The sequence below is a fragment of the Arachis stenosperma genome, chromosome 6, assembly GCF_014773155.1.
Source record: "Arachis stenosperma cultivar V10309 chromosome 6, arast.V10309.gnm1.PFL2, whole genome shotgun sequence".
Lineage (NCBI taxonomy): Eukaryota > Viridiplantae > Streptophyta > Magnoliopsida > Fabales > Fabaceae > Arachis > Arachis stenosperma.
Window position 1 is genome coordinate 108604855 of NC_080382.1, and position 21790 is coordinate 108626644.

General features: G+C 36.9%; 2 protein-coding genes across 5 annotated transcripts; one reads left to right on the forward strand and one right to left on the reverse strand.

The window, feature by feature from the left end:
• Positions 1 to 1584: 1584 nt before the first annotated feature.
• LOC130934982 (uncharacterized) lies at positions 1585 to 7533 on the forward strand. Its single transcript, XM_057864508.1, has 4 exons — positions 1585 to 1875; positions 2001 to 2056; positions 2181 to 5102; positions 6225 to 7533. Exons 3-4 carry the CDS (start codon positions 2220 to 2222, stop codon positions 7155 to 7157), a joined length of 3816 nt encoding a protein of 1271 aa, XP_057720491.1. The 5' UTR covers positions 1585 to 1875; positions 2001 to 2056; positions 2181 to 2219; the 3' UTR covers positions 7158 to 7533.
• A 3178-nt stretch (positions 7534 to 10711) lies between these two features.
• Positions 10712 to 16062, reverse strand: LOC130932718 (uncharacterized). Of its 4 annotated transcripts, none has more exons than XR_009067521.1 (7): positions 15784 to 16062; positions 14968 to 15138; positions 14297 to 14533; positions 13327 to 13416; positions 12912 to 13028; positions 11202 to 12034; positions 10712 to 11100 (listed from the first exon to the last, which is right to left on the reverse strand). XR_009067521.1 is itself a non-coding variant. In XM_057862127.1 (6 exons), the coding sequence occupies exons 1-6, from the start codon at positions 15961 to 15963 to the stop codon at positions 11990 to 11992; spliced, it is 840 nt and encodes a 279-aa protein (XP_057718110.1). In that variant the 5' UTR covers positions 15964 to 16062; the 3' UTR covers positions 10712 to 11989. The 4 variants fall into 4 exon arrangements, 2 of the variants coding, with proteins under 2 accessions (XP_057718110.1, XP_057718109.1); XR_009067522.1 differs by having other exon boundaries at positions 10713 to 11046; XM_057862127.1 differs by having other exon boundaries at positions 10712 to 12034.
• Positions 16063 to 21790: the final 5728 nt, after the last annotated feature.

Here is a 21790-nt window from a genome sequence, read left to right on the forward strand (position 1 = left end):
TGTATTAAAATATAGTTATGTATGTATATATTAATATATTCTATATTTATAAAGTTTATCAGTATACTTTTTTTATAATATTTTTTAATTTTTATTTAAAAAAATTTAATATTTCATAAAGAATGACATATCTAATATGTGCAAAATGGTTAGAGTGATTTTAAACGTTGTTCACCATTTATGTGGCTGTGTTTTTTTTTCTTCTTCTCCTTTTTCTTTTTCTTTTTCGCTTCATTTTATTGGAGTTTTCTTGCGTTACCATGTTGTTTAATTCCAATATTGGCTACACTTATGGGTTTTTTACTTTTTTATGTACTTATACAGTGCTTGAGTTTTGTTTTCTAAAGAAATTGGTGATTTTGTGGTACGTTCTTTTTCTTTTAATTATTTTTTTATTTTTTATTTTTTTCCTTATAAAAGATGACATTTTGGGGGCCATAATAAAAATGCTGATAACATTTTTTAATTATCTTTTATTATAATTTCTTAGGATTTTTTTTTAGTTTTAGGACTAATGCTATTACTTTAAGATGATTTTACTTTATGCATTTTGTTATTTTATTAGAAAATCACATCCTTTTTCAATGATTCTTAATATTGTTTACTTTGTACTTTACTTTTTATAATTTATCTCATATGAATTCTGTCTTTAATAATAATAAAGGAAAAGAAAAGAAAAAAAAACTCAGGATTAGTAACATACTAACATGGGATGCCTCCACATATTTCATTGACAAATATCAAACAAGAAAAAAGGCACTACATAACAAAAAGCTTTCTTTACATAAAGCAAAGACAGGGAGGACTACATTGATAAAAAGTAAAAACTTAATTTGTTTACCATTTGTAAATGAGTTTAATTTTAATAAAAGAGTTTTACATATTTATCTAATTAAATTTTGTTTAAAAAAATGAGTCATAAATTTTAAAATTTATTACTTTTATTAATATAATAATATATTATTGATTGTTTATTTGTAACTATTTGCCTTGTTGTTTGCGTAAAAAACGACTCAAATGATATGTTATATTCACCATTGTATCACGTCGCATACGCATCAATTGGTCCTTGGATACCAAGTTACCAACAATAACGGTTTGGTTTGGTTTGGTTTAAACAAAAAATTTTAAAAAATATTAATTTATAATTTTATATAATATAATGAAAAATATTAAATTTATTTTATTTTAATTATCCTAGAATTAAAATAGATCATATCTACTTACACTAGATAGTTAATTACATATTACGAGTTTATTTTTTGAGTTTAATTTTAGTACAATAAGTTTTATATAATTATTTAATTATATTTATGGGTTTAAATAATTTTTAAATAATAAGTTTAAAAATAATTTACTTTTGTTCATATGAAAATACACATTAATTGTTTGTGAAAATTCTTTAAAAGGGTACGAAAATTAAAACCATTTCAAAATTAAAAGTAGAAAATAGAAATTATAGAGCATACCTAGGAGTTAATTTAATAATTTGTTACAGTAAATATTTTTATCCTAATTCCTATAGCCTAAAACACTTGTAATCTTCTATTCACTATTCATGAATGATGAATCATGGACGACGGAGTAAATAGTTGTGTTTGTGTATGGTCTCCTTTATAGCTCTTTCTTCTTCTTCTTCTTCTTCTTCATCTTCTTCTTCAATTCGTTCCTCTTCTCTCTTCACATCACACTCTCTTTCTGAAACAAAACCACCAACACACAAAGAGACTCTCTCTCTCTCTCTCTCTCTCTTTGATCAAATATAGTCATAAGTGTGCACCAAAAGGTTGGAGAAAACGCCACCGCCATTCCCCATTCCTCCGTCGTACTCCGGCAAACCCGACGCCGCCAACTCTCCGGCGTTCTTAGGATTCGGTATTTATTCTTTCATCGATTTCACCGTCCATTTATGAATTTTGCTTCAACTTTTTATTATTTTTTTAATTCTCTGATTGATCATGCTGCGATCATCGTTCATTCTATACTTTTTTGTTTTTCAGGGATTGCTTCGATCAGTCTGATTCATAGGGATTTGATTTTTTATTCATTTTCTAAGGTAAGTATTTTTAGCTTGAATTATGTTAAAGTTCCAAACTTTCTTTTCTATTTAGATATATATTTTTTGTCGCAACTTTGTTCATGGATCTTCTTTGGGGAACTCGTTTGTTTTTCTCTTTTAGGTGTAGGGAAGGAGAACAGAGACAGTGAAAGAGAGTGAGATGGGATCAGCTTTGGAAATTGGAATCAGATTTAGGAAAATTGTTGTCATTTCAATCAGAGGGTGTTACAGATCAGTTTGCAATCACCCATTCCTTGTTGCCTTTTTGGGGTTCTTGTTTTTTCTGTATAGATTTCTTCCATTTATGTTCTCTATTTTGGTGTCTGCATCCCCTGTCTTAGTCTGCACTGCTGTACTGCTTGGTACCCTCCTCAGTTTCGGGCAGCCAAATGTGCCTGAAATTGAAACAGAAGAAGAGAAGGTCACTCATGGCATCTCGTCCTTCCAAACTGGTTTCTCGGAAGGTTATACTGTGGTTTCTCACAGAGATGACAGGTATTTTGTGAAAGGGTATTCGGAGATTAGAAGTGATGTAGATGACAGTGGCATTGATGAAGCCAGTTTGTTGGGTGAGAAAGAGGATCATGGCTTTCTTTCAGATGCACTGCCAGAGCAAGAGAACTTCCAAAGTGATCGGCCTGATAAGAAATTGGACGAGGAAGTGGATAAGGAATTTCGCAGTTTTGAGTTTGTAAAGAGGAGGGAAACCGCAGAGAACATGAGGTCTGAAGGTGTTTCAAGTGACGAGGAAGCTATTGAGAAGCAATATGTAATGGTTGAAAATGTAAATGATGATGATGATGATGATGATATTTCTGAGAGTAAGAATGAGGAAACTCCAGGAGATCATGCAGACCCTTCAGCCAGTTCATCTTGGAAACAGGAGGAAGATAACCATGATGATGATGAGGAATCTGTGGAGTCGGGTTCAGATCAGGCCGAGAGCTCTTCACCTGATGCTTCTATGGCTGATATCATTCCAATGCTCGATGAACTCCACCCCCTATTAGATCCAGATGCCCCACAACCTACTCTTTTGTCCCATGTTACTTCTGGTGCTGTGTCTGATAAGTCTCAGCAAAGTGATGACGAGAGCATTGAGTCAGACGGAGATGCTGAAAATGGTGAAGGGGAGGATGGTCTTGACGAAGAGGGAGAAGAAACAGATGGTGGCAAAGAGGATGAAAGTAAATCTGCTATTAAGTGGACCGAGGATGACCAAAAGAATCTCATGGACCTGGGAACTTTGGAGCTAGAGAGGAATCAACGGTTGGAAAATCTCATTGCAAGGAGAAGAGCACGGAGAATGATGACTGAGAAGAATCTAATAGATTTAGATGTTGCTGATCTTCCGTATATTGTTCCACCCATAGCTACATCAAGACATAACCCGTTTGATCTCCCTGATGAGTCCTATGCTGCCATGGGATTACCTCCCATTCCGGGATCTGCTCCATCTGTTTTGCAGCCTAGAAGAAACCCATTTGATATTCCTTATGACCCAAATGAAGAAAAACCTGATCTTAAGGGAGACAGTTTTCAACAGGAGTTCTCAATGTTCAATCAAAAGGATTCTGCATTTTTTCGGAGGCATGAAAGTTTCAGCTTGGGTCCATCAGCATTTGGGATGTCCAAGCATGAAAGGCATGATATTAATTGGAAACCTATCTTTATATCTGAAAGGATGGATTCAGAGGGAACAAGCTATTCATCATTCCAGAGGCAATCAAGCGAAATGAGTGATTCAAAGTTGAGTTCTGTTCCAGATACTGAATCAGTTAGTTCCATTGATCAGGATGAGAGGAAACTTGGTGAGCAAGACCTGTCTCGAGAAGCTGTAATAATAACTGATGCTGATCATGCTTCTGATGGTGCTGAACATGGAAGCCAACCCTCCGGAGCAAATGATTATGTTGAAACTGAGAATAGCACCCTTCACCATGATGAAGCTGAAATATTGTTGGGTGGGATGGAGAATCCTTCTGAGATGGAATTCTATCATGACACGAGTGAGGTTGAAACCCCCAGGCAATTAAATGCTGCGGAGACACAGTTGAGAGGTGAACCAAATGATGATGACAGCAGTAGCAGCAGCAGATCAAGCCATTCTTCAGTATCAGAAGTGATTGACAATATACCTGATGAAAAAATGGAAAAAGAAGCAAATATTCAGCATCAAGATGGTCATCTTGCAGAATCTAGAGAATCTAGACTTTCAACTCAAACTTCTGGGGAGGAATCTAGAATTTCAGCTCAATCTTCAGGGGATGAATCTCATTTCCATAATGCAAGTAGTGAGGTGGAAGACAATCAACATGTAGAACCTGTGTATGATTCTAGTCCACCTGCTGCTGAAAAGCTTGATTCTTTTCCTTCAATGTCTTCTGATTCAGCCATGGAGACTCTTGAGAGGGCAGTGCCTCCTGTTTCGGTTGGAATGACGGCTAATTTGTCAGATATGGAATGTAAAGCACATGATGAGAGACTAGAGGGTAATTCTTCTGGTCGTGTAGAAACTGAAGCAGCCCCTTCTGAACCACATACTGGAGTAAAAAATGAGCACCATGTTCCTGCAGATAGGATTTCTGCAATTTCGCCAAATTCTGTTCATCAGAGTGCACCTACTACACCTGAGTTTCAGGATTTTGATTCTCCTGATTCAAACTATCAAATGGCTTCTGAAAAGTTGAATATATTAGATGATAAATTCGTGGGAGGAGGTCCAGAACCTGATGAAGTACCAAGATTTGAAAATGCTAATATGCCTGATTCTGCAGTACTAGATTTACAGCATTCACGAGAATCTGTGCAAGCTCCTGCAGTTCATCCTAGTGTTCGTTCTGAAGATGAAGCCTTATTGTCAAGATCCATGGAGCAAGGCAACATTGATCTTCGCCAAGATTTTGACCAGAAAATGGCTTCGTTTACATCAGATAGTCAACATGAAATTGATGTGAAATCTCCCTCTAAAATGGAAAGTGTTCAGTCAAGCTCAGATAAATTAGTAGCTGGAACATCTTCCAGTGGTCATGATGAAAGTGAGGTAATTTATATTATAGTGTTTCCTTCCTATCTAATATTCAGTCCATTCAACTTCTTTTGCTGTAAGGGTCCCACTGTTTTTGAATGCCAAACACACAAAGGAAAAATATATTCATCTTAAACTCTTTCTTGGAAGGTATTATTTTGTTGTTCTTTCATTTTTAACAGAGAAAACAATAGATTTGTTAATGATAGTTCCAGTATTCATGTAAATCCATTTGGGACCCTACTTGCTTGTTATGAACTTGCCATTGAAGTTACAAGACTGTATCAGTAACCATTTTACTTCCAATAGGAGCTGTGTAGTTCCATGCAGACCTATTTCTTTATCCATCTAAATTAGGACAATTTTTTTTCTCTATCTCTTCTTTAAGATTCTCCATGAAGGTGTAAAAAACAAAAAGAAAAAAGAAGATACAGAAATCGTATCAATTTGATATTTAGAATCTATTCCCTGTAGATTCTTTGCCTTAAGTAAGTTAACTTATCTTAAATTGTCCGTCCCTTATGTGATTCCCAGATAGGGAACTTTTTCCAATTTTTATTGGTTCTCTCCAACCAACCCATATTTATGTGACTTTCATGCAGCATTTCCTGATCATTCATCCCTTTCCTTTTTTGTTTTCTTTCAATTATGCTCCTGTGAAAAGCTCAATTCCGATCTTCTACCAACACTGCTAGTTGTTATATAACCAGAAAATGTTAATCCTGTTTAGATAAGCTGGCATTAAACAGATCATTGTTATGTTATCTGTAACTGATTATCCATAAGTGTTTAACTCCTGCTAAACCAGCGGAAAAACTGTCTCTAGTAGTTTTTGTAATAAATAGGATGCTTATTACTTATTAGTCATATACATGTGGATTACAGTTTAACTTGCATAAGGTGGATGGAATTTCCCTATTCAAGCACTGATTATTCAAATTTTGTAGTCGTTGACTCTTTTACATGGACATTATCAATGAACATGCTCTTATCCTGTTGTTTTCAAGTACCCATCAACATTATTGGTGACTTTAAATTTGTTCTGTGAAAAATGGGCTTATTGATCCGATGATCTTAATTAGCTCTTAAATTAATAATAAAGTCTCCAACATTTTGCAAAATTCTGATGTTTTCCAGATAGAATCTGCATATGATGTTGACACTTCCAACAATGACGAAGTTGAAGAATTGCATGATGCCACAGACCAAACTCCTCTAAATGTCTCATCAGCGACTTCTGAAATATCTGAGACTACTGAGTTCAATTCACCTACTGGCGAAGTGGATTTGGTAGTCATTGGCCATGAGGCTGTTGATAATGAATACCTCAGTGAGGCACAAGAACATCCAGATACTTCGGCTGAGAGCTACACGTCTCAAGCTACCGAAGAAAGTATCAATGATATAAAGGAAATTGATGAAGGATTCCTGATGGAGTTGGACACCGTTGGGGATTTTCACGTCAACAAAGACGGTGATTTACTTCATACTAACCACATGCCCGAGATCACAGCCTATATTGATCAGGAGATCCCTGCTCTTGAAGCAAGATCACTTGAAGATATTTACTTGGCCTTTAAGCAGCTTCAAGAAGGAGTGGATGTCAAGGAGGTCATCGTTCCAAGTATGATTAAGGATCAGCTTGAAAGTGAAGAATCTAAAGATAACTTGGAAGCTAAATCAGACCTTCATGTTGTTGAAGCTAGATCTTTGGAAGATATTAACACTGCTTTGATGCAAATCCAGGAAGGTAATCGACAGGAGCTGACAAAACCTTTGGATTTGAATGAGGGATCAGTCAAAGTGGAAGCAGATGGAGCTGGCTCAGCACAGGTGGGTGTATTTGCTGATGTAGCGGCCAGTACGGAGGAAGGGAACAGAACTCCAGGAGACGAATTGGAAAATGCACCTGTAAGTAGTTCCAGTAAAGAGGTGAGAACTCCAGAAGACAAATTGGAAAATGCACCTGTGAGCAGCTCCAGTAAAGAGACGAAATCTCACACTAGGAAATCTAGTTCCAGTTCCAGCTCCAGCTCCAGCTCCAGCTCCAGCTCAAGTGATTCAGACTGAAACTGAGAATTGAAAAGAAAAGAGGTTGAAGTTTCTTATTTATGGTGGTGTTTTATTTCTTTCTTCACTGATGATGGTTTGGGATCCTAGCATTGGCACTGACATGTGTTGGTCAATTGTAGTTAGTCAGGTGAGGTTTCTATAGTTTTGATGGATTTGGTTTCTTCAAGAATGATTTATTGTTGGTTTTATTTCTTGAAGTGTGGAGTTTTTTGGTTCAATTTTACCCTCTTCTGAGTGTGGCCAGTTTGGTTTATAGATTGAGAGAGATTATTTTTCCAACAGTTGCAATTTGTGTAGTCCCGTCCCTAAGAAAAGAAAATTGGTGTATTGTACATTACATTACAATGTGATTGTAGAAATGTTTATTTGGAGTTTTTTTATTTATTTATTTATTTATTTATTTTTGTATATAGCAACTAGTTGTTTTCTGCTTTCGCCCTCATTTCTTAATCTCTTTTCAGGTTTGTTCTTCTTTGTTATTGATCTGTTAATTTTATGGTGCACCACAGAGTTCATTTGTGTTTGTTTATGTTTTCACCATTTTACTAATCAGTGAAATGGTGAGAATCTCTTGAATTGATTGACTTGTCTCATATCCCAATAGTTTACTGCATTTCTTTTTCAAAGTCCCAAGATTTATGATTATGATTTATGAGCCTTTTAGGTATCTGGAATGTTGGCTCTCATGTGGTGTTGTTTTGTTGGTCAGCAATTCGGAATTACTACACTCTCATTCCCGCCCCTCTTTTTGTCTCTTTGATGGTTGGGGTCATTTTATTTCCCGCATTGGTATATATGGTCTATTATGAATGTAAGGGCAATCAAGCTTTTTCTCAGAAACTTGGTACCATGCAATTTTAAAAATTTTCATTGGTTGGCTTCAATAATCTGAAGAGTTTAAAGAATCAATTTATTTTTATTAATATTTCACACAGTTTGTTCTCTCCGTACTGGCTGAAGATGGAATTTCTTCACTTATTCATGCCATTCAATTGACTGTAGTCTAAGATTATATTGAAACAGCGCTGTGCTTTAAGAAGGGAAACGAGCATAAGGGAAAAAAACAGTAAATAATTATTTTGGTTGCCAATGTTTTAGCCAAATTCTAATTTGATCCCTAATATTTCAAACGTCTTATTTCAATCACAAAATTTTAAGCGGGTTTAATGTTGTCCCATTATTAAATTTGACATAAATAATTCGCATATTAAAAAACTAATAACATTTGATTTCCGTATGTAAATAAAATCAATCTATCAACAATCACTAGTAAAAAAATTTTCTTTGATGTTGAATTGTTAATAATTGATTGTTAGGATTTGAAATTTTGTACAAAAGAAATTGAGGAGAAGAAATATTACAAGAAGATTTTGGTTATGTTTTTCTAACACATAAAATAAAATATAACTTAACTAATATCATTATTAAAGTCCATATCATTCATTCCGTTAACTATTAGTATCAAATTTAACAGTAAAACAATATTGAACCTGTTTGAATTTTTTTGGGATAGAAATAGGTCGTTTGAAATGTGAAGGACTAAACTAGGATTTGGCCTAAACATTGAGGACCAAAATAATACTTTACCCGGAAAAAAATGAGTAATTCTCCCTATCCAAGTGATTTGAGTTACGCGTTTCTTTTTTTCTCCCCCTTCCCCCTTCTTCTTCTTCTTCTTCTTCTTCTTTACTTCGGATGCTACGACTTCTTCTTATCCTCTATTTTTATTATTTTTCAAGTTCGTTACCGTCATCACCAATACCACATCTTCCTCTTCCTCCTCCTACTTCTATTGGAATTTCGTCTCCTCCTTCTTTTTCATCCTTCTCCTCCATAATCATCATCATCATCATCATCATCATCATCATCATCATCATCATCATCATCATTGATATCGTCATTGTCTTCTAATATATATTGTCTTTATCGTTATCATCGAATTCGAATTTATATAATGGACAATTTTTAGTTCATTTGGTATTATATAATGATTTTTTTAAGCTAATTTTCGGTTCATTTGGTACTATACAATTTTTTCGTTTGATAATATTTTCGGTTTATTCGAGACGCAGGTGTTTCTGAATTCGAATTTATATAATGGATCATTTTCGGTTCATTTGGTATTATACAATAGTTTCGTTTTGATAATATTTTCAGTTTATTCGATCATCACAATCAAAATCAATAAAGATGTTAGCAAAATATTGGTGTTGTTAGTGATGACGATAATAATGATGGACGAGGAAGAAGAAAAGGAAGGAGATCAAAAAAATTCAAATAAAAAAGAAAGAGGAGGAGGAGGAGATGGATGTAGTGGTATGGTGGTGGTGACGATGACGATAATGAAAAAAAGATGAAGAAAAAAGAGGAGGAGAAGAAGAAGGAGGAGGAGGAGAAAGAGAAAGAAGATGACGACGACAAAGTCCCGCAACGTAAACTAAACGACTTGAATGTAAAATTGCTTTGATATATAGCAGGACTCAAAAAAAAAATATTGGGTTATTGTTTAAATACAAAAAATATCTCGCAAAAATACACCTAGTTGTAGTTATTGCCTTATCGGAGATGGTTTAGTTGTCAAATTAGCAATACCTCTAAATCAAACAACTACAACAATTAGACGTATTTTCAATAAATCAAAAAAATATAATGTCAAAGATCTTACTTAGAGACTAATATTTGATTAATGAGATTGAAACTGCTTATAATTACCAGCAAATTTTCTTAATCACATCAATCAACGAATCATAAACACTTGAGCAAAATCAGTTTATTTGTTGAGTAAAGTATCAACATAGTCTCTGTCCATTTCTTTGAATGACAACGCGATCCTTAACCAAAAACACGATCTATTTCGGTCCATGACCCTGTGATCCGTCTGCCAACATGATCCTTCTGTCACTTTCACGGCGAAAATTTGACGAAAATTGCTAATGTGTGTAGGCAAGTGGTGATATGGATGGATTGGGTGGTTACGTGAAAGATGGAAGCCCACGTGGCTAGGTGAAATGGACAAGGGCCTATCTGTCCTCGTCCACAACACACAAACGCCGTCGTTTTAAGGTTTTCAGGCGTCTTTATTAGACGAGTCCGGTCGTCTCTCTCCCTTGTTTCGTGTATGGAACCCAGAACACCATGACCAATAGCAGAGAACGTAGGAGTGGAAGAGATGCATCAAACGATAAGGAAGAACTAGAAGTGTAGTCCTAGGTTTATATTATAACAAGTAGATGTGGTCTTTTTTGATAAACTAGTTTACATACAGCCACAACAAACAGTCTTTTGGTTACTATTTTGATAGCCTGTGTGAATTAAGAATCTATAATACTCTATTTATATTTGTGTCTCTAATATTGGTATAGGACTATATTTTGCCCACTTTTGGAGTCACCTTGTGCACAAGATGTTGACATTTGGTAACTGTATGAAGTTGTTAATGTTACATATTATTGTTAGTTATTGCTGGATTGTTTTTCATGAATTACAAGAATTGGAGTATAACACATTCTATTTTTTTGACACAGTCAATCTTTTCCAAACAACCAACACAACTATTCCATTTAATAAAATCAGATTTACACTGTTAGGTGATACAACTATTTCAGCAACATGCACTTCCAAAACAAAAACATCATAGACCTATTATCTGTTATCCAATTTATCGGAGATAATTTGCAAATACAACTCCAAAGACAAACACAAGAGCCATTAATGGATAACTAACCCCTAATACATTTAACATGCCTAGAATTTTTCATCTGCAACTCTAAGCCAGAAACTCTATCCTCTAGCTTAGTCACTTTCTCCTCCATCGAAACAGCTGCATCCAACAAATGATTTTGCTTTGGATTCCGATCACAAAGACTGTGATCATTTATTTGCTCCTCTTCAAACAGTGAAACATATTTATCCAGCCATAGAAAATATTTGCAATAAGATTCTGCAGTTTGCACAGTAAAAAATGGCAAAACTAGAATTGCAAAGAAGAGATGCTTGCTACAGATCTTAACAGGAATAAGAACATAACTAATTATTTCATACCTTGAAATATGGGCATCCAAAGAATATCTTATTAGGGTTTGATTGTGTTGACAACATGAATAGAATTGCATGAATCCCACAATTGCATTTTTGGATAACGAATCTTTTTTTTCTTCCTCGCTTCAGCACTGCCAACGGAGCTCACAGAAATACTCCTATCCTCATCATTTGACGCATCTCTTCCACTTCCATGCTCTCTGCTATTGCTCATGGTGGTCTAGGTTCTATACACGAAACAAGGGAGAGAGACGACCAGACTTGTCTAATAAAGACGCCTGGAAACCTCAAAACGACGGCATTTGTGTGTTGTGGACGAGGACAGATAGGCCCTTGTCCATTTCACCTAGCCACATGGGCTTCCATCTTCCAGGTAACCACCTAGGCCATCCATGTCATCCACTTACCTATACACGTCAACAATTTCCGTCAAGTTTTCGCCGTGAAAGTGACAGAAGGACCGCATTGACAGATGGAGCACAAGGTTAGGCACCGAAATGAATCGTGTTTTTGGTTAAGGATCGCGTTGTCATTCGAGAAAATGGACAGGACCGGGTTGATACTTTACTCATATTTGTTTACCCCTAACATTATATTCTTGAGTCAAATGCGCCATTACAACATATATAGATCATTAGCTACTACTTTTTCACCTTCTTAATTGTTGCTCTATCTAAAAGGATGATACATTAGTATATATTATCCTTACTATTGTTAGGTATAATGTGACTTATGACCTACAGTGCTAATCACTTAAAAAAAAAAGAAGAAAAAAACTAAACAAAAAGAAACTATTGCTTGTGCTTCTTGTTGGCTGGTCCGGAAGATGTCCTAACCTGCAAACACATTGTGGATGACACAAATAAATGAAGTACAAGAATCATGTCTGGAAAACACAGAAAAGAATTACATTAGACAAGACCATGTAAGTTCCTATGATTTTCTCTTAACTTTGAAATTATGGACGGTGTACACCATTTAATCTGCCTACCAGAAAGTAGAGCAACGGTGGACAACAAATAGAGGTTTCATTGCAATGGAGCGCATCATTCATTTCTCAGCATATAGTTTAACAAATCAACTTCAAGTTGTTTGATTGTGTTTCAGGGAGAGAAAAAAAAAATAGGAACATCATCACATTTAAAATTAGATGAATTTATATTTTAATATTGTTCTTTCATGTAACATCAGACAGGTTAGATCTCTAATTTGATCCACTCCTTATATAGGGGTCTATCTAGTGAGAACAGTGCTTTTATATAAATATAAGATGAAAGAGTCAATTTAGATCATATAACCATATATGAATGACTACGATTAAAGTTATTAAAAAATCACATATTCACGAAAAGAGTTACACAAGTTTATTTTTCATTTTCTTTTATTAAGTACACAACTTTAGGTTTTAGTCTAGACAAATAATGCAAGATCCAAGGGCCTAAATTTGTTCTATGCTCACTCGATCTCTCTCTTCACACACAACGCACTTGATTCATCTACTATTCTACTTCTCCTTTCCCTTATCAACCTACAACAGATCACACATCATCTAAAAGTCTCCAATCCAGAACAAACAAGTTTCTTATTATGAAAGATGAATAACTATTCTCTCTCATTTTCAACAATACATGCTTGATAAACTTCTTGCTTCCTGGTTGATTATGCAATACAATACATGGCCAAAATCTCAATGAACATAAGAGAAAATCTTACTGCACTTAGTTGTTCACTGATGTATGTCATTGATCTCAGCATAGCCTCAAGTGTGTCCTTTGTGAGCTGAAACTTCACCTCTGTTTCGCCTAACGTGGACTTGCTATAATCATGCAGCTTTATAACAAAAGCATGTTAAAAATGAATATCCTTCGCATTATAACAATATTATAATGACATTGAATGCAAATTGTGGACCTTCAAAGTGTATAAGAATGGTAATGAATTTTGATTTATGCTTCTAAAAGATGCTTTTAGTCTGAATCAAATTTGATTATAACCTTTGTACAGGATACAACCAATATATTTGTGAAAATGTGGAGACAGAGGTAATATGCTCACTATAGATGCCTTTATTTTAACTTATGGATATTTGGTGATTAATATTCACAGACATACAAGCTAGTCCCATTACCTTGAGGTTAATTATAGCCATTCTATCTGCAGGAGAAGAGCCACGGTTCTCCATGGTCCAAGTCATTGATTTGACGCAAGGAAGGTTTCCCTATGATTTTCAAATAACAAGAAAAGCATATTTAGTGTTGGTTAGAATTGCTTTTTTGAGTTAAAAAATTACCCTTGTTTTTTCAAAAATAAAGTACTTTTTATTCAATTTTAAACTTATTTGGATTCATTTTTTTAAAAAATACTTTTATTAAAAAAATATTATTTGTTTTTCTAAATGCTAACAATATCTTGCTTTAAAAAAAATATAAGCAAAATACGTTTTTAACACTTAAAATTTTTTTTAAAAAAACCTATCTAAATATGAAATAGCTTTTGGATCAGTTTGGATTGGTTTTTGAAAAAAAGTATTTTTTTATCTTTTTTAAAAAAGAAATTTTTTTAACAGACAAATTATACGTTTTTAATACTTGAAATTTTTTTTTTTAAAAAAATCTATCCAAATATGAAATAACTTTAAGGTCGGTTTGGATTGGCTTTTGAAAAAAGTACTTATTTTTTCCTTTTTTTAAAAAAAAGAAAACCAAAAAGATGATGGAAAATAAACAATGAAATATGATATCTACTAGTATCCTCAAAATACATCACTAGAAACACTCATAATTATATCTAAAATCTGTACAGTGCAGTTTTATCAACCCCCCCACCCCCCCCAAAAAAAAACCAATAAATAAATGCTAAAAATAAATAAATATCTGTACAAGGCAGAACACATCAGTTATTATAACTAAGCATCAAGCAAGGCAACCAAAGCCCATTTTCATTTTTTTTCCTTTTTTCCCTACAGCCTGTATACATTCAAAGTAAGAGTAGTTTGGAAATTTAGAATTAACTCCCAAGCGAAAAGTGATAGTGGAAAGAGATCTACATTGGAAATTTAGAATTAAAACCGTTAGACGAAACCAATGCCTCTCAAGTACCAAGTTTTCAGCAGGAGCAGTGTCACATTGGAAGCATGCAGGCAGGCCAGAGAGATCTACATTGGGAACGAGTGCTGCTGAAATCCCAAAATCATTGTGGTTCAGTTGGGCAATAGAATCATCTTGGCGTGGCCACAGAGATGGTGACATCTGCATCTCAGAGGACGGCAGTGAAGTAAAAGATGGAGGGACATTTGCTCTTACTTGATAGGAAACACTTGTCCTCGGAGAGAAATCCTGAAAATGTGAAAGCAAAAGATGAATATATATATATATAGATGTGTGTGTGTATGTATGTATATGAGTGTCTTTCCTCCTATGATGCTGTTTATCAACTAGTAGGAGCTGCATTGTAGAGTTTATCTATCCTACACCAAAGCAAAAATGCATGCCTGCAATTCTCTTAAGAGCATTTTAAAAGAATTACTGATAGCAATGTGGATTATAATTCCCAATCCATGGTTTGAACAATGAGAAACACAATTTCTCTTCCATTCAAAAGTCAAAACCACGGTTTCGGACACAATCAAGTTCAAACAAGTTTTTAAAACATGATTTTTGTGGATAACCTCAGTTTGCACACCCTAAAAACTGAGGTTAGGATGAAGCTGTGTTGAACATCCCACTCATTCGAGTGTTAGTATTTAGTAAGCACGAAAGTGTTGGCTCACCTGTTCTCGGGCTATATCTTCCCTCCACTGTTCTTGGTTCTTTTGGAGAGACAATAGGAGAATGCTTTGTAAGTCTAGTGGAAGATCAGGAGGAAACAATTTCACAAGCTCATTGCTGGCAAAGTTTTGATAAGCGCATTTTCGGACAAGCGAGCGAAGGCATGCCAAGACCTATCATGACCAACTCACCATCAGAACATACTACACAAACTCCAACATAATCACTCATATTTCAACAACTCATGACAACATTGAGTAGCAAAACATATCAACTTCAGAAGAAAAAACACACAATTTGAATAACACCTTTACACTACTTGAGTTGCTTCCTTTTGCTTGAGAAATAAAGAGAACCAAATAGAAGTAAGCAAAACAAAACATAGTTCAGTTATTGCCTCATAAACTAGTTCCCAAACTGCAAAACAAAATGGTTCCAAGTGCCTAAGAAGCAAGTCCAAAATCAAAGAAACAGCTGAACCAGTGTCCAATACACACATCAAAATAACAAAAAAGTGGTGAATTTTTTCACAAAGAAAAAATCTTCTTTTACATATAATAAACCACGACCATCCATAATCAATTTCGTTCTAACAAATCTGTTTTGAGCTGAGTGAACTAATTTCTACATTCAAGGTGATTGGACCGCAAACACTCTTTGAAACATCTTCACTTTCTTTCGGTCCCATTCGAAACAAAAACCACTGGAAACAACCCCACGGAAGCAAATAAAGAGGGAGGAAGATTAAACCTTTGAAAGAAAAAATGCATATAAATAAACAAATTGAAGAATGAGAGAGTTGGAATTGTAAACATTACAGGGTCGAGTTGTGAGGGAGAAGAGAGGTGAAGGAGTGACCGCAATTTTGACTTATCGGCGCCACGGAGACCAGTTTTGCGGGTGTTCCAGATGCTTCGGAGAATGGTGTCCATGGTTTCATCGGAGTTGACGCAAGATAACTTGTGCAGTTCGAGATGCAGCGTGCTCTCCTCCTCCATTTTTTTCTTTCTTTTGGGATTTTGAGCTGCGATTTCTGCTTCAGTTGCTGGCTGTTTGTTATGTACGCTAAGAAGGGGAAAACTGAGAACCAACGCTTTTCGACTTTTCGTTAGTGCAGTGGAAAATCGAATAAAATCGAGTGAAATGGAAAATAAGGGTTAATACTCAAAATAGTCCTTGAAAGATCATCCGATCTTTATTTTCGTCTCCGAAATTTTTTTTTAATTAAATTAGTTCCCGAAAGATTTAATTTAAAACACGTTCGTCCTTCCGTTAGGTCAGTAACGTCGCCGTTAGAAACTGCTGACGTGGAATGTGACTTGGTTGCCCACCCCAACCAAACGACGCCGTTTGGTCACTCCAGCGTGTCGCAATGAAACGCTTGCGTTTTGAAGGGATAGTGAAACGTTTTTCACTGTGTCTTTGGTCTCTAACCTCAGTTGTTCTTCTTCATACTTGAGTCTCTATTTCTCTGCCCCCTAAGCAAGCAACAGGAAGACGAAGAAGACTGCCCCATCGAACGCAACCGTTGGAGTAGGTGTGGAGCATTGTTGGTGCGTCTGCTCTGGAGCCTGGTGGGAAACCTGAAGACAAGAACAGAGCGTTGTTTCTGCATTCGAAGTAAGAGGTAAACTTTTTTGTATGTTGCCAAAACCCTCTGGTAAAACTGTGTAAAACCATAATTTCCGCATTATTTAATTGAGTGATCGTTAACAATCTGTTAGTGAATAGGGTCTAGGGTTTCATTCCAGGGTTGGGTTTATGAACGGGTGAATGCGTAAATTAGGAAAGACTCTGTATTTTTGGCTTAGGAAAAGTGTTAACTATGGCTTGTGTTAATGGAGTAATGGTTAGTGGTTTAGGATCTGTGTTGGTGATGATTTAGTGTTTTTCATGTTCCTTTTTAATTTTTGTATAGGGTTTGGAGGCCTTGCACTTCTAAGATGGAGGGTCCTCCGATGACGTTCATTTTTCATCATGGTGGAAGCTTTAAAAATGATGAGAAAGGAAGTAGAATCTACGAACCAGATAATACAGAAGTGTTGGTGGGGGTGGATGGGGATACGTTGGATGTGTTTTTTGTTAAAGGATACTATAAGGAACTGGGATATGCTGGGGGGGGGTTTATGTTGGTGGAAGGTTCCTTGGCTGTCGCTTGAGAAAGGGCTGAGGAAGTTGGAGACTGATAAAGACTTGTTGAAACTGTGTAAGACCTGTAGGAGGAATCATAATGTGATGAACATATACTTTGAACATGGAGTTTCAGAGCCACACGTGGTGGAATGCATGAGTGAGGAAGATGATGTCATTCTGCCAACCAATGCACCCTTGTTGAAGCTGCCCAGCACACAGCCTGCAATGCAAGCAAGGAAAATTGCATCCCAGCCCACAATGAGCCACTCACAGAGGGAGTCAACAAAGCCTCTGCATCCCACTCCCAAAAATAAAGCCAAAGCCACTCCCAACTCTGCTGGACCCAATCCTTATCACAAGACAAGGTCTTCCCAGCAAGCAAAGAAGCCCAAGGAAAAGCCCAATTCTGAGCCCAGTGAAAAGCCCACTAAGAAGCCCATTTCTGCCCCCACCAGAAAGTGTAGTTTTCAGCCCACTCCAAAGCCCAAACCCCAACCCAAGTTCCAAGCAAGAAGCTTCTCCCAACCTGCAAATCCTAGCACTGCTGTTAAGCCAGAAAGTAGGCACCAACCTCCAAATAAGTCAAATTCTAAAAACAAGAACAACCCAACTCAGCATTGCACTAGATCTGGGAGAGCTGTTAAGCCACCCCCTATTCAGGATGATAGTGACTCTCATGAGTCATATGAGAGTGCTGAGGACAGTCTATATAAACCCACCAAAGGATTGGGAGATGCCAGTGACACTGATAGTGGGGGTGAAGAGTTTGAAAGTAGAGGTACACGAAAGAATGATTTTAGAGAGAAGCACAGACCAGCTTCTTCTAGAAGGGAGGAGAAGGTTATTGACACAGATGACTCTAGCTACGAAGACATTGAAGAGGATGACCCATCAGATTCAGGTAACTGATGGTTTCTAATTCGACTTATATTAATCATGTTTTTTTTATCAGACATATTAATTTGATAACTGGCCTGTGTGTTGTGATTGGATTGACAGACTCTGGAGAGGATTCTGGAATTGAGACTGAATCCGACTGTGACTCCTGGCACTCGGAAGATATGGATAAGGTCCTGGACTCTGATGAGGAGGAGACTACTGTTTATCCACCATACAATGAAAAGGCAAAATTTGAAAATCTGAAGCTTGAGGTTAGCATGATCTTTAAGTCCAAACAACACTTCATGAATGCCACTAGAGATTATACCATACAATGGGGTAGGAATATCAATTTCATTAAAAATGATAATGTGAGAGTGAGGGCTGTATGTAAAATAGAGGGATGTCCATGGGTTGTTTATTGTGCATGTAATAAACAGAATGGGGTATGGCAGATTAAGACACTAGTTGATGAACATAGCTGTCCTAGAAGGAGAAAGAACAAGGCTGCAACACAAGAGTGGACATTGGGTAAGCTGGTTCCTAAGCTTAGAAAGCACCCAACTATGAAGCATAGAGAGGTATACGAATGGTTTGTCAGGAAGTGCAGCGTTAAGCTTAATAGGACCTGCATTACTAGGGCCTTAAAGGTAGCAAGGAAAGTAGTGGAAGGGGATGAAGTTGAACAATACGGACTCATCTGGGATTATGCTAACCAACTCTGGACCACCAACCCAGGTTCAACAGTTCAGGTTGGAGTCATTCCCATGCCTGAGAGTCCTCCACAATTTCAAAGGTTCTATGTATGTCTGGAGGCGTGTAAGAAAGGATTCAAGGCCGGGTGTAGACCGTTAATTGGCCTGGATGGAGCCTTTTTGAAGAGCTTGCATGGAGGGCAGCTGCTGACTGCTTGTGGCCAGGACGCTAACAATCAGGTTTTCGTGATAGCTTATGCATTTGTGGATGTTGAGAACAGAGATAACTGGCACTGGTTTCTGGAGATGTTGCAGAATGATATCAGTGACTACAGGGAAAATGGTTGGGCCTTCATTTCGGATATGCAGAAGGTAAGGACCTTTTTGCTTCACGAAATGATTTTTAAGGACTTATTTGACTTCTTTAATTTCTTATAAGGACTTGTTTGATTTAATGAACAAGCAATTTCATTGCTGATTCACTGCAAACTCTTGTCGACGAAATGTCTTTTTGCAGGGATTAATCCCAGCCATGCAGGATGTGATGCCAAGAGTTCACCATAGATTTTGCGTCTGGCATCTGTGGAGGAATTTTTGCAAACAGTGGGGCAGTATACAATTGAAGGAGCTGGTGTGGGAATGTGCTAGGTCTAGAACTGTTAGTGAGTTTGAAAGAAACATGAAGAGGGTGAAGGTGTTAAATGAACGAGCATGGGCTTATCTGGATAAGTGGCCGAAAGAATCATGGACGAAATCTCATTTTCGTGAAGGGCCTAAAATGGACACTATCTGTAACAACGCCTGTGAATCATTTAATGCAAGGACCAAACATGATAGGGGTAAGTCTATCCTTACACTGGCAGAGGAGGTTAGGAGGATCATAATGAAATCCATGATTGACAATAGGGAGAAACTGGCCAACTACCAAGGTCTTCTGCCTCTAGTGCAACAGAGCAGGCTTGAGGCAATGACAAAGCTTTCTCAGCATTGGAGCCCACAATGGAGTGGTGATCAGAATGAGGCGTTATACGAGGTTCACGGCTGGCCAACGACAATGGTAGTTGACTTAGGAAATCGAACTTGCACATGCAGATCCTGGCAATTGACAGGTATATATTGTCACCCTATATTAAGATTCTGAAGTGTACTTTTCTTATACTGCAAAACTATGTCTGAGATATTAACTGCTGCCACAGGTATGCCTTGTATGCATGCCATATCCTGTATACAAGATAAGAATGATAAGAGGGCTGAGGATTACTGCCATGAGTGGTTAACCATAGAATCATACCGAAAAACGTATGCTTTCCATGTTAATCCAGTCAAGGGCCAAGAGTTATGGGAAAAAACAGGTCGTCCTGCCCCAGTTCCCCCTCCAATTAAGCCCAAGCCAGGTAGACTGACAAAGAACAGAAGAAAAGACAAACATGAGGGAGGATCTGGGTCCAAGACAAGAATGAAGATAAAATATAACCCCATCCAATGCATGTTCTGTAGTGAGGTTGGACACAACAAGAGAACATGCCAGAAGAAGAAACAGGCTGATGCTGAAGAAGAAGCACGTTTAATGCAGCTGCAACTGGCTTTAACTAACCCTAATACAAATGTACCAAACGAGCTCCCTTCTGATGTACCAAATGAGCTCCCAACTGATGCTGATAGTGCAAGTCTACATAATCCTCTCCTTTTGTCTGTTTCCCCACCACCAAAGCAGTCAAATGCAGCCACTGAAACAACACCGGTTTGCTTTACTGGTTTAACTTCAATTTCATTTCACCACAGCTGTTTAGTTTCTCAGTTTGGTGTTTACTATGTCATACAGGCTAAAATGAGAGGAAGACCACCAAAGCTTCAAGTTTGTAAGCGAAAAGGGAAAAGAGCTGCCTCTCCCCAACCTGCTCCACCAACAGCAACAGCTCCAATTTCTGCTGGAACAATCAGAGGATCTAGTGTTGCGACAACCAAGAAGCTTGCAAGTTTTATGACCTTCGTCCCGACTCCAGGGTTCAAACGGCCTAGGAAGAAAGACGACGCCATCTGAAGCACATCCATCTAAACATATGCAACATTTTTTTTTCTAGGCTCTACACTAAGAAAGACATGTTTATGTTTCTGTTAAACAATATCTAGAATCAATGTTTTGTAATGACTCTATTTTGGGTGCATGTTATGCCTTGGTATGAAGTGTTTCTGTTGAATCACTTTTAGGAATTCTACTACCTTTTGTTATGACACTTTATATTAATAAATTTAAGGAACTTTATTATCTTGTTATGTGTCTGGTTTGCCATTTGCTTCTTTACATTTTATCAATGTCCAGTTCTCCTTCCATTTCTGGGACACCTCTGGAACCCTCTGCAACAGCTACATCTTCATTTTCTTCTACCCATTTAAAAAAATTGCAATGGTTCCCTTTCTGGAAAAATTGAACAACAGTGTAAAGCCCAGAACAAGAGTAAAAGCCAACATCATGCTATGATTCATACAAAATTAAACTCACCCGATATCTTGCACAGGTATGGAACAACCGATCTGGGTTCTTTGATGTCCCTGATTTCTTAATCAAGGTTTTTAAACCGCAGAAAAAGGTTTCCTAGTGGTTTTGTCTTCTTCTTCGCATGGACGAGCTCGATGTATAACTACTCTGTGAGGGCGATGGAAACCCACGACCGGCCCCTCCACTTCCGCTTCCCATCATGGCGCCGAGACCAACTACTTCCTGCAAGCACAACACCTGGGTCTGCGACAACGCTCAACCAAGGGAACCGTGTTCTTCGAAGGTTGGGAATTAGGGTTTTTTAATCTCACACTTGGGGACCAAATTGATGCAACACACTAAACATATCTGGTCAGCAATACACACACCATGCCAGGTGTTAGGGTGGGCAGCCAAGTCACAGTCCACGTCAGCAGATTTCTAACGGCGACGTCACTAACCTAACGGAAGGACGAACGTGGTTTAAATTAAATCTTTTGGGGACTAATTTGATTAAAAGAAAAACATTTAGGGACGAAAATGAAGATCGGGTGATCTTTCAAGGACTATTTTGAGTATTAACCCTGAAAAATAAGTTCCGGAGAATTTTTTTTTTTCGGTCATACACGCTCGCATACTCAA